Consider the following 13,013-nt stretch of genomic DNA (forward strand, 5'->3'; position numbering starts at 1 on the left):
GACATTCCTCCCGCTGCGTGTTCGCTGGCACATTCCTGTGCCGGTGTTAACTTTGTGGCCGTACCAAGAAGGCGTACACGTCCATTGTTGCCTCGATAATTCCTTTCAGCCGCCGTATGTGGTCTCTCCCCGTGTCGGCCGATGGCAATCCCACACATTGTAGGAAGTGCGACGTCGCTTGGACGCCTTGTCCCTTGAACGATAAGCAGAAACAAATTCGGCAATAAGAAACTTAAGAAGGCAACTAGAGCAAGAAATATAATACCTGTGATGTAAAATACCTGCATGACAAATTCTACTAATATGCAAAAGTACGTAAGTACTAACAAGTAGTTTAGGTATTAAAATGTAGGCAGAGCGGTTAGGTGGTTAGTGAACTAGTCTACTATTTACACATTTCTTAACAGTATACTGACCAGCTAAATGAGCATTAATTTGCAAAATTCAATTAGTTGCACACTAATTTGTGCAAACATTTTAATATCTGCCACTGTCAGAGGAACGCGAAGGTGCCGATTATGCTGGTTACAAACCGCCATTAAAAAACGACAAAGAAGAGTGTCACGACCAATCAAGCTGCGATCTCTCATCGCGTTCTGGCCCGAGAACATGGCCTCAACCAAAGCTCGGGCTTTCACTTGGGGACCATCAACAAATTCCCGTTGGGATAAAAGACAACTGCATTGTCTTCAGAAAGCTTCCATGACATGTGACCCATTGACTACAAGCCAATGCCACACATGTACATCGACAAATGGCCACCTCTTTTTGGCTTTGGCCACTAGCCAAGAGCTCCAACCATCGTTGTGCTTACAAGACAAAAGATTTAAAAAAGACCGGACGCCTCAGTGAGTGGCGCAATCAGAAAGTGACGAGTCGCTCCGATGGGGTTGGAGCTAGCTGGCTAGCATGCTAACTCTGTGATTGAAAGAAGCAAAACGGGAGTTAACAGTGGTGTTGCTGTCCACAGCTGGAGCCCGCTCTTAGCAACCAATGGAATTAAGTTTGAGGCCGACCTGGGAAAAGAGCTGTTAATGCTAACAGTGGCTACGTAGCAACAGCAAAGACGTACATGCTGCACCTTTAATATGCCAGCTGTGAATAACGAGAACACAAAATCATCTCATTTCATCACAAATCGTCACTTGTTTGTAGTCGTCGTCTTATCATTTCTTGTTCAGAAACAATCTGAGAGAGAGGTCGTGTTTCGGTCGACAGATAAAAATCTGAATATGATGTTAATACCTGTAGCTTTGGGAGGGATTCGATTTTAAATCCAGATACAGTAGTCAAAGACAACAAACGGGCGCTTCAAAAATATGCGATTGAGAATTTGAACTATTCTAGGGGCAGAATTTCTGTTGGGCAGGAGATACTTGTGACTGGGAGGCGGCCTGCACTCACCTGGCCACAGGTTTCTTTTGACGTGCAGGTTTCATTTCTGCAGATTTACATAAGCGAAGCAACAATGTGAGCATTTTAAAAGGTCAAAAGACAAGAAATAGGTTAAAATAATGTGGGAAAGAAAATGTCAGGCGCTATTTAAAACTGGTTTTCCATCTCTTACCTCTGTGCACTCGATTGCCCTGTGAGAAGAAAACAATGTACATTGTTAGAGCTGACATATATTATTACTGCATGATATATTTACGACTTTTATATTTTGAGGTAATGGTTGTTTATGCTTTCAATGTAATAGCTTTCTGTTATATCAGAGTTTCATACATTCTCCAACCATTTCATACATTCTCCAACCATTTCATACATTCTCCAAATCTGAACAGATATTAGAATAAAAGGCAGCAATGCATCATGGTACAGTTGAGGCTGATGATAGTGGGGAAAAAAGGTGCAGTTTTACGCCGGATCACTCTTCCTTCAGGAATGTCGACGGTTGAAATGGTCAAAATTGGGCAAGAGGCTCAAGCCTGAGACCAAAACCAATGCGTCATTTGTCGAAAGATTAAAAACTGCATTTGATCCGCACTGAACACAATGTTCCCTGATGACTGTTGTGATGTCGTGCATTGGATCGCATACCAGGGAACTCCAGAGACAAATACCTGCCGCTGCAGAACAAAATTACACAAGACAGTCCGAGTGCACGCAGTAACTGTGAAACTACTAATTAGGCATTTTTTTTAAATGTCGTTCAAATCCAGTGAAAAGACCAAAAGCACAAAGGGAACCTTCTCCTGTAACAGTGCGTTTGCTGCTCGGTTCCTCGCCAAGACCAAGGAAGTGGAATCACATCGCCGCGGTTCTCAGGACTTCACGCCGTCTTCCCGTCTGTCGAGGGACTGATTATTGAAACACTGCTGTTGATTCATGATTTTATTAAATCAAATAACTACTTATTTCTCACACTGCACTAAAACGTCTACTCTTCTGTTTCCTACTGTTCTATTTGTTTATTTACTTTGAACCCCCTTATTAATTTTACGCTAATAGCTTTTTGTATTGTCTAATGTCGCTTTCACATCTAAAGTAAAACACTTACTACTGAGCCTCCTTTAGAAACTGCACTAGACATTTGTGCCCCGTCATTTCACATATTCAATAGGATCCAATGCACTTAAGAGTATGGGTAAGTCGGAGAGTTTCGTCAAAGGGGCCGGCCTTAATTTCTCGACACCGTCGTGATCCGTGGAACAACGCCTCCGCCTTCACTGCGTAGTTTTGCCGTCGTTCTCGAGTCCAGTGAAAAGAGCGGAACCGACGGTTCATTGGCTTCGTCCTCTCTCAATACTTTCTGGCTTCCCTACGGTCGCGTCTCTGACAGTCACAAGCCCATCCATCCTCGTGGAACTCAGGGGGCAGTGGGGGCTCACGCTGCACAGACAATAGCATGCGGCGACGAGCCGACAGTGAGAACATCCACGGGCCTTTGACATTTGATCTCATCTGATCTTACCAAAGCAGCTCCCGACGAGGTAAATGAGCAGGAACAGGTAGCACGATCTCATGATGTGACGAGTCTCATGGGATGATGGGGGGGCTTTGTGGCGGGAAATCACTGGGGAGGGAATCAAGGGAAGCAGGTCAGTAACCGCACACCAACAAGCACCGCGGGGTGCAGGCGGAGCAGCAGTGGGAGGTGTGTGTGTGTGTGTGTGTGTGTGTGTGTGTGTGTGTGCAGCTTTTTGTCTCTTAATTCTAAGGTAAATGAACTTAAAGCTATAGCAAAAAAAACACACATCTGAAACATGATCTCACCAGACATATGAGAGCAGCGAGTACAGTGTGAGTCAAGTGATGCAGCCATCAAGCATTTTTTGAGTCGAGCACGTTTTTAGTGTTGGACAACTTTTCCATTTTTTTGCTTAGTCACCGTTGTGCAACAACGATAAGAATCGGGGAGCGGCCGCCGGGTATTCTTCAGTCTTAAATTGACCTTCATGTACAAAAAGTCATGGGACAAAAGACGCCCCACAATGGGTGAAACTCGACACTGTCCGCCGCCAGACAATGAGCACATGAACCATGGAGGAAACAAATGCATTTTAGAACATGTCAACAGATTTCCCCACGGTCCTGGCAACGCACCGCGGAGTCTCAAGAATGTGCCTGAGTGAACAGATATACTGTATTTATTCGAATTTTGATTTGAGGATAATATCTTTGAGAGGCATGATCTCATTTTTAATGGTGCCCGGAGTGCGAACAAAACAAAACAAACAAACATGGAGATTTACAGACAGTTCAATATGGGTACATTTCTCTTTAGTTGAAAATGAAATAATCCAAGTGGAACGAAACACTCTCCCAGGATCTACCACAACCTCCAAACCACACACACACACACACACGCACACACACACGCACACACAATAATGAAAATGAGTGTGTCTAAGCGGATATGATCCCACACGATTAAGATGATACAGTAAACAACATTGTGCCTTGTTGCCCCATCGCCATCAAGGTTCAATATTCTCCCTGGACAGAAAAGCATGTGTTCTTCAGGTTCTTGAAAATTAGAGAGTTGTGTGTCGGTGAGTGAACCGTGTTTGCGGCAGGTTTTTTATTCATCGACTCATTTGGGAGGCAAAGTTGATGCTCGGTGGAAAATGGGAAGGGACTTTCTCGTCTTACAAATGTTTTACTATTGCAAACATATTTTTGGGCCTTCTAACTAAAGTAAATATCACACACACACACACACACACACACACACACACACACACACACACACACACACACACACACACACACACACACACACACACACACACACACACACACACACACACACACACACACACACACACACACACACACACACACACAAACAAATTCCCTGTCAATCACCCTGTCGATTATTACAACAGATTGCAACACCACGACAAATATTCGGTTGGAGAACAGCGAAGTGTTTGCTCAGGATCATTCATTCAGACACATACGTTTGTGACTCGGGTGAAAAGGTGAAAAGTCTTAGAACATGACTCAGATCCTCGGTGATGCTATTTCCAGAAACTCGAGCTTTACCAGGGGAAAAGAGTGAGTTAAAGTGTTAGACAAAATAAAATGAAATCAATTTTGACTGTTTTAATTCCCTGTGTCAATCTGACAGATGATAAATTACTAATTTAGTTTGGCTTATTTGAAATTGTGAGAAGGACATTTATTCGCACAGAAAGAATAAGATTTATTTCTATTGAGGGCCTTCATTTAAAAAAATAACAAAGACGATGTCCACGTGATGAAACGTGCCCGTTTGTTATGTTATTGTGTGTGAAATTAAAAGGAACTTAATCCAGTACATCAAGTACTTCGACTCAAGTGCTGCTCTTAAGGAGAGTTCTGAGATACTTTGCTTGAGTATTTCTAACTGACACTTCTTTGTACTTCTACTTCATTGCATTTCAGTGGGGGAGTTATTATTGTACTTCTTTTTTTAATTTTCAAATTTTCTGACTTTACATAGCAAAAACATACAATCAGACAAATAAATGTACCCAGAGGTTTTCATATAATACACACGCTGAAATAAGACATTCATTTATACCTTTGATGCTAATTATTGACCATGTACAGCTCGTGTGTCAAAAACAGAAGTAATAGGATTTGTACCAAAGCACATGGCAGAAACATAAAACAGATCGGTATCACGCTATTGCGTGAAACTTCACATTATGTGAAACTTTCATGACGATACATAATAATACGTTTTCACAATACAACATGAATGTTTTCCCCAAGTAATAAGGTGATACTGATCCGTTTTTAATTTTTCTGCCATGGCAGCAGTGCGCTTCCGAATACACATGTTACTTCTGTTCTGTTTGTTACTTGAGATTTTGCTTATACGTATTTTAACGTCTGCAAGACATTTGAATATAAGACGTTAAATGAACCTCTTTTGCGTTGTTACTTCCGTAAAATATGTGAACACTTGTGATTTTATCCATTGTGGTTACATACCAGCGATTTTGTCAGCTGAACACATTCATTTCTCCTTCTAACTGTTATTTAGAAAGATGCCTTTTTATTACATATTATCTTAGAATGAGTCCTACAGGTTTGAACAGACAGTAGCTCAGTTTAATGAGGAACAACTTATTATTCCCACTGCTGAAATCCCCAGTCGGCATGTTGTTGCTAGAGACTCGCACAACAAAAAGGAGCAGACTGGATTTTCAACCTTATCTACTTGTATTTCTCACACCACATTAATTAAGCAAGGCCCTATTGTTCCCTATTAGCTATCAAATAAGAATAAATACCAACCAGTGGGAGCAGACTATATGTATATACATATGTACATACAAAGATAAGATTAGAAGCTGGTGATGTGATCCTTCAGTAGGCAGTGACAGATTTCTCATGGAAAAAATGACACAGTGGCATGAAATCAGAGCTGAATCTCTTACCGAATATCGTCTGTAGCTGGGGTCCTTCAGGTGTTGTTAAGTGCCGGGGTTTGTCTAACACACACACTCTCTTGCTCTCTCTCTCTCTCTCTTCTGACACCTGAGACACAGGTGTGAACTGCAGAAGGGGCGTGTGGTCTCGTGATGACGACACGCGTGATGATGGCATACGCCTCTGGGCCGCACAATGTGGTAGGACGAGTGTTATGCGTGAACAGTTTGTGTAGACCACAGTACATGTGTACCTGCAGCTTGTTGTGTGTGAAAAAGAAAGATGAGAGTCCAAAAAGTGCAAAGTTACATCCCATTCGCGTTCAGCAGGTTACACCTCCCTGGCAATTTCGACTTTATATTTGAGACCGCCAATCGTGTTGTGTCTAACCAAGAGACCAGCATGAATCAAATCGGGATCCACGTTTTACTTTCAACAGTTTGCTAAACCCAACTCAGTGTGTACACCAAACAACAAGGGATTCACCACAAACAGTTACAGGTTGGCGCGCCTGTCTGTGTGCAGTGTTCATGTTTATATCCCCTTTGAAGACATTAAAGGAGAGGAGTGTGTTCCATTAATAATTTCAGGGTGGTCCGTCTGTCAATTGGTGAAATAAAGGAATAACAAAAAAACAACAAATGTGGATTGTTGACATCAGCGTGACAGATTCTTCTTGACTCTTAAAGAGTTATAATAAGTCAGATGGCCTCTGAGGTCTTGTGACACGTGACACAGAGTAACCCCGTGAATCATATCAGCGCAACAGCACCTGCGGTGGTTTTGAACTGGTTATTTACATTTCTCTTTAATTGGACATTTTGTAATTACGCTTCCTGGAACATTATGGACGCGGCTCCGCTCACTGTCAGTAACCCTTTAACACGAATGGGACGCTCACTCACTATAATACTGAATTCAGTATTAACTTGGTGTGTGTGTGTGTGTGTGTGTGTGCATGAGTGTGTGTGCATGAGTGTGTGCATGAGTGCGTGTGCGTGCGTGTGTAAGTGTGTGTGCATGGCATTGTCACATCAAAAAAACAGATCAAGTTAAACTGGTTTTGTTAAATTGCGGCTCCAAACAAACTGAATTCAGAATTACAGTGAACGTCTCATTCGAGGTTCAAGGGGTTACGAAACAATGAGCAGAGCCACGCCCCCTTTAAACATGTTCCAGGAAGTGGATTACAGAATGACCAATGAACACAAACCACCCCAAGTCATCGAAGATGCAATTCACGGGTAATAACAGTTATCACCGCTGGGGGGCAGTGTGCGCTTTGAGGCTGGCTTTATTCTTCTTCCGGTCTTCTTCCGGTTTTCGACGAATTATTCAATGGACTGAAATCATGTCCGACTCAAACAGTCAGACACGCGAGGGAAACACTTCGTTCCTTATAGAGTTTAGTTTCCCTGAGAGGCAGGTCCGTTAACCGCCGTGCACATTTTACCGGGGGTCGGACTCGTTCATGGCACCGGCGTCACCGGCAGCACTCCCCGTGTCCTCTCGGTGTTGTCATAATGTCGCTGTGGCTGAGGTCGTGTCAGCGGTGTCAGCCGACACGTGTCCCGCGTCCCGGCGGGGGGAACCGGAGGGGGGCACTGCGGCTGGACGCCGCCGGTAGGAGAAGCTGCTCCACGGCTCAGGGTCCGGTCCAGGCGGAGGTCAGGGTCCGGTTCGCCCCGAGTCCCACAGGTGAGGTCCGTCCCCATCACCGTCACCCACAGCAACAAGTGGCGACTCGAGCTTCCTGTCTGCAAATGTGATTTTATTTACCAATTACCATCACAGATGAATCAATCAAATTGATACATCTTGAAATTAAAGGGGGGGTTTTTTGGACAAAGGTGACACAATCATGGCCACAAGCATGTGGATATTATGTCCACAGGTGAGTGTGTATGGATGAAAATATTAAATGACAATAATTCTTGTTTGAGAGCGACTCGGACCCACTTCAAAAGATGCATGGAACATCTCAAAGAAACAAAATGAGAGAGAAGAGAAAGAAAATGACAAAGAAACAAACAAACTGCAAAATGCATTAAAAACACTTAGAGACACAATATTATATAACAAGAAGATGGAGAAATTCCAACAGAGTGACATGGAACAACTTTAGAGAAACTTGAATTAAACACAAACTGACCACGTGGACATTAAAACTTCCTAAAAAACAAATGACAAATACATACAAAATTTATATTAGCTTTGTTTTATCTCATTTTGTCTCCATTGTTTAACCTACTACGGGTCTTGCATCTTCTAATAATTCCATGTGATGATTTAGTTTTGTTTTTCTTTTCTTCCTGTCTTGCTTTTTATATTGATATGATAAAATGTTTGTAAACATTAAGGTAAAGCTTAAAAACAAAATGACCAAAAAGACACAAAATGGATACAAAGACCCACAACACGACGCCAAACGGTCACAAAATGGCTCCAAACAACATTATTTGCAGCCATTTTGTGTCTTTTTCCGTCTTATATGTGATGAACACTAGTTTGGTTTTCTCTCATGTTCCAAATAAGATTTGCAAAATGAATTGTGAATGAGCTGAATAAGGAGCTTTTATTTTGAAGAGATAAAAGTAATGGTTTTGATTTACTCAGCCATCTTTAGTGATCAATGTCCCTGTTTACTCCAGTTTGTCCTCTACAGCACAAAACAGCTGCCCGTCTTTAGATAACTTGTCCGACAGTCTCGCCGTTTCCAACGACCATAAGTTGACGCTTTGTGCCGCAGGCTTCTTGCACCTGGGAGGCCTACGCACGGCTCTCTACAACTACATCTTTGCAAAGAAGTACGGTGGCGCGTTCATCCTGCGGCTGGAGGACACCGATCAGAGCAGACTCGTCCCGGGGGCGGCGGAGTCCATCGAGGACATGCTGGAGTGGGCCGGTAGGAGACGCTGCGGTCGTGAATCATCACCATGAGGTTTATTTATTGATGGTGATCACTGTGATTTAGAATTATTTATTTTTTTAACCCTAACCATAGAAGAAATCCCGTCGGTGCATTCACACTAATCAGACAACAACTAAAAGAGAATAAGTGGCTGACCATTTCCAACAGGTATACCTCCAGATGAGAGTCCTCGTCGAGGGGGACCCGTGGGCCCATATCTGCAGTCTCAGAGGTTAGACCTGTACCGTCAGACTGCCCAGCAGCTCGTCGAGAGCGGTCACGCCTACTGCTGTTTCTGCAGCGCACAGAGACTGGAACTCCTCAAGAAAGAGGCTTTGAGGAGCGGACAGACTCCAAGGTCACTAGAATAAAAGAAAAGAAAACCAGACATCTGGATGTTTATTGTGAGATGTGAGTCATTCGCCTCCGTCTACCGTTCTCTGTTGCAGGTACGACAACAGGTGTCGCCACCTCCGGGCCGACCAGGTCCACGAGAAGCTGGCTCGGGGAGCGCCGCACGTGATCAGATTTCGCCTGGAGGCCGGCATCGAGCCTTTCCAGGACCTGATTTTTGGGTGGAATCGTCACGAGGTGGCTCAGGTCGGTGGCTCAGTGTACAGCATCTCAAGAAGAGATGAAGATAACTCCGCTGTGGAAACCGGTGTTGCTTCAGTGACATGTCTGAAAGCAGCGTCTGTCCTCTCCTCTAGGTGGAGGGAGACCCTGTGGTGATCAAGGCAGACGGTTTCCCCACCTACCACCTGGCTAACATAGTGGACGATCATCACATGAGGGTCAGCCACGTTCTGCGCGGCTCCGAGTGGCTCATCTCCACCGCCAAACATCTTCTCATGTACCGAGCTCTGGGGTGGAAACCACCCACCTTTGGTCACCTGCCGCTGCTGATGAACAAAGACGGCAGTAAACTGTCCAAGAGGCAGGGCGACATATTCGTCCAGAGCTTCCAGAGAGACGGGGTCCTGCCGGACGCTCTGCTGGACATCACCACCAACTGTGGGTCGGGATTCAACAGTGAGTGACGGAGAAGTAAATCAGAGTGAGAGAATGACAATGCGGATTAGTGACTATAGGAATTTATTTATTTTGACCCCCGAAATCACATTTAAGGTTTCACGTCTAGATCTTCTGAATATTTTTTTCCGTTATAATTTGTGTGCATCTAAAGTTGTCATGTTTCCTCACAGCCAATCGAATGGGGAGGAGGATTGATGAGCTGATCTCCGAGTTCAATCCCTCAAAGATCACAACTCACTCTGCTTTGTTAGACCTGGAAAAACTACCAGAATTCAACAGGCAAGTGAAAAAACTCTGCTTGTCTCTCTCTCCCTGTGTTTTCATCTGTCTAACGCTGGGGTCAGACTACAAGATATTTTTCTCTGTTACAGTTGTCACTGTGTGAGATTAAGCGATCGTAGAGTCATAGTTTGCAGTCTTTCGCCAATGACACAAATAAGAACAAATGTTCCAGCGAACAAACTTTTTTTACTTGCGCGACCAAATGAAAATTTCCGTAACAGATTAATATCTGTTATTTGTGACAGAATCCACCTGCAGCTGCGGATTGAAGATGAGGATCAGTGCACTTTGCTGGTGAAAGATCTGCAGGAGCGGATCCAGCAGGTCTACGAGGAAGAGATCCAGGACGAGGATTATATCAGACGGGTGCTGCATCTTCGTAAGGTAAACCCAAAGAGGACGTGTGTGTGTGTGTGTGTGTGTGTGTGTGTGTGTGTGTGTGTGTGTGTGTGTGTGTGTGTGTGTGTGTGTGTGTGTGTGTGTGTGTGTGTGTGTGTGTGTGTGTGTGTGTGTGTGTGTGTGTGTGTGTGTGTGTGTGTGTGTGTGTGTTTTATTCAAAGACGTAGCTATTTTTTATTATTATAATTTGAGACACTTTTTGAATGTTTTTTTCAATCGCAGCAATTGTCTATTTATTTCTTTTTCTTTCTCCTGGTGATCACACGTGGTCTCTTTTTTTTCTGTCTGACCTTCCATCTGTGTGTCTGTCCGTCCTTAAATACTGAAGCTTTTCTCCTTCCTCCTCTTCAGGGTCACATATCCTCCCTGCAGGAGCTTGTAAGTCCCAACTATTCTTACCTGTGGGTGCGTCCTTCCATCTCCAGCCAGCAGGTGGCAGCACTCACAGCAGAAGCCCAGCACATCGCCTCTCTAGTGCTGAAGTAATGTGGTATTATTAACTCTTATTAACTGCGGTTCAATATACTTTACAACCACAGTGTTGTTGTTTTTTGTTTAAGCAGGATTATGATCATTTCTGTGTCCGTGCTTTTCAGACTGATGGAAGTGCAAGGTGAGCAGCTGACGCTGGATCAGCTCAGTAAAGATCTGAAGCGTTTGTCCAAACAGACCAAAGCCACAAAGTACAGAGACGTGATGAAGCTCCTGCGTCTAGCTCTCAGCGGTCTGCAGGTACCTGAAGGCATCGTGTTCACTTTTATACTGATATTATTATGGAATCTACATGAAATCGATTCAGCGGAGTTGGGAGGTTGAACTTAAACAGGAGGAGGCCGACCAGTGTCAGTATTTCTAACCAATCAATCTATCAATCAGACTGTATTTCCATGGCACTTTTCATATAAACAATAACAGAAAGTCCTTTACAGAATTAAAAGTGAAAAAACTAAACAATACGCCACCACCCCTGTCCATGCAGAGAGCAAGAACTGTGTAAATTCTATCGTTAATGTCATAAGTCTGAAATGAGGAAACGCCAAAGGCAGGTAAGCAAAGACAGATGAAATGATGATAAAATGCTAAAAGAGATGAGAAAAAGATAAAGATAAATCAATAAAATGCTAAAAGAGATGAGGAGACAAAGTAATAAAATGCTAAAAGAGATGAGAATGAGATAAAGTAGTAAAATGAGATGAAAAGGATGAAGATGAAATATTTAAATGCTCAAAGAGGATTAAGTAAAACCTAAAACAGTCCAACGCCACCTTTTCTCCTTGTTAATCTCCAGAGGGAGCAACATCTTCTTTCACTACGATTAAATCCAGCGTGCTGTCACATCTGGAACGTCTCTCAGAAACCTCAGGGTGCTTTTCCAAATCGCTCAGAACTGGACGACCTGTTCCAACAAGCCGTTTCTGTGCCAGGCTTGGCCCAAGGTTTTTCTTCTCTCTCGAGACCGATCGTGGTCTGTGACGAGTGAGAGCAGACTGACACATATCACAGACACACAGCAGCAGGAAACACGACCTTACCGTTTCCCTGATAAGTTTTTTTATAGCCTTCAGCCAGCCACTAATATCAGTATCATATAATTTCAATATTCCTCTCATCATACTTTTCCAGCATCATATCAATAAATGATTGTGACCCAAAATCAAATCACAACACACAAAAACAAATCAGCCTTAGTCTCACTGAGATTGACTGACAGCTCTGCTGATTTAACAAACCAAACAAAGATTAACATGTTTGCTTTTCTGCCAACTCATGTTTACACAATTCTCCTTCGTCTTCCCCACGAACACCACCTGCACTTTAATATTTCATTACGCCTCAGAGGGACTAATAACATCCTCTAATCTTTTTTTCTCTCTTTCATTTTAATTTCTGCAATTTTTATTTCCAAACTTCACCAAATCCAGTCTTTTTTTCTTCTTCTTCTTTTTTTTTGCTGCAATGATCAAAAAAAAGACTTGCGTCCCTTTTTATGTCCATTCATGACCTGACTAGGGTAAAAATAAAATCTAAAATAGCATATTTTAAAATGTTACTAACGGACTCAGTGTCTCAGTCACCGCAGAAAGTCTGCAAGAGTCCGGAAAGAGGAAGTAGTTTGTGATTACGTTTCACCGAAGTTACCGTCTGTTCTCTTTTTTTCCCCCGTTTTTTTTTGTCTGCGTTACTTCACTGACCCCTGGTCTGTCTGTTCCCCTCTGACTGGCAGCAAGGTCCCAGTGTGGCGGAGATGATGGTGTCTCTGGGGCCTGCGGAGATCAGCCATCGATTCCAGAAGCTTCTGCTGCTCGAGCGGACCAGCTGATGTGAACCTGGAAATAAGAGTGTGTTGACACACGATTCTTAACTGGGACACATTTCAAAATGAACTGCAGTCCCCACTGGGTAGTCGTACTTGAATTATTATAAATATTTGTAATGATATTTAACACGTGGTCTGGTTGTTTTTGTTCAAACTGTTAGAGGAGTTCACAGGCGCAGGTGACGGCCCCGATCTGTAGGA

At 43.3% G+C, this 13,013-nt stretch overlaps 2 protein-coding genes across 2 annotated transcripts in view; one reads left to right on the forward strand and one right to left on the reverse strand.

The window, feature by feature from the left end:
* Positions 1-7,010, reverse strand: part of LOC118312510 — a 33,511-nt gene extending 26,501 nt beyond the window's left edge. The window contains exons 1-5 of the mRNA XM_047333852.1: positions 5,877-7,010; positions 2,915-3,016; positions 1,568-1,586; positions 1,405-1,441; positions 65-193 (exon numbers count right to left, since the gene is read on the reverse strand). Of these exons, the coding sequence (XP_047189808.1) occupies positions 65-193; positions 1,405-1,441; positions 1,568-1,586; positions 2,915-3,016; positions 5,877-6,045 (456 nt within the window). The 5' untranslated portion in view covers positions 6,046-7,010. The remainder of the gene's footprint in view (positions 1-64; positions 194-1,404; positions 1,442-1,567; positions 1,587-2,914; positions 3,017-5,876) is intronic.
* Positions 7,011-7,194: 184 nt separating this feature from the next.
* On the forward strand, positions 7,195-12,939 carry ears2 (glutamyl-tRNA synthetase 2, mitochondrial). Its single transcript, XM_035637162.2, has 10 exons — positions 7,195-7,566; positions 8,618-8,773; positions 8,948-9,137; positions 9,229-9,379; positions 9,490-9,811; positions 9,985-10,093; positions 10,342-10,480; positions 10,847-10,977; positions 11,092-11,227; positions 12,720-12,939. The coding sequence occupies exons 1-10, from the start codon at positions 7,392-7,394 to the stop codon at positions 12,813-12,815; spliced, it is 1,605 nt and encodes a 534-aa protein (XP_035493055.1). The 5' UTR covers positions 7,195-7,391; the 3' UTR covers positions 12,816-12,939.
* Positions 12,940-13,013: the final 74 nt, after the last annotated feature.

The sequence above is a fragment of the Scophthalmus maximus genome, chromosome 8 (genome assembly GCF_022379125.1).
Source record: "Scophthalmus maximus strain ysfricsl-2021 chromosome 8, ASM2237912v1, whole genome shotgun sequence".
Lineage (NCBI taxonomy): Eukaryota > Metazoa > Chordata > Actinopteri > Pleuronectiformes > Scophthalmidae > Scophthalmus > Scophthalmus maximus.

Coding starts and splice junctions, on each gene's coding strand:
- ears2 (XM_035637162.2), top strand. CDS start 7,392: ATGTCGCTGTGGCTGAGGTCGTGTCAGCGGTGTCAGCCGACACGTGTC. Junction 9,380..9,489: donor ATCGTCACGAGGTGGCTCAG/GTCGGTGGCTCA, acceptor CCTCTCCTCTAG/GTGGAGGGAGACCCTGTGGT. Junction 11,228..12,719: donor TAGCTCTCAGCGGTCTGCAG/GTACCTGAAGGC, acceptor TCTGACTGGCAG/CAAGGTCCCAGTGTGGCGGA.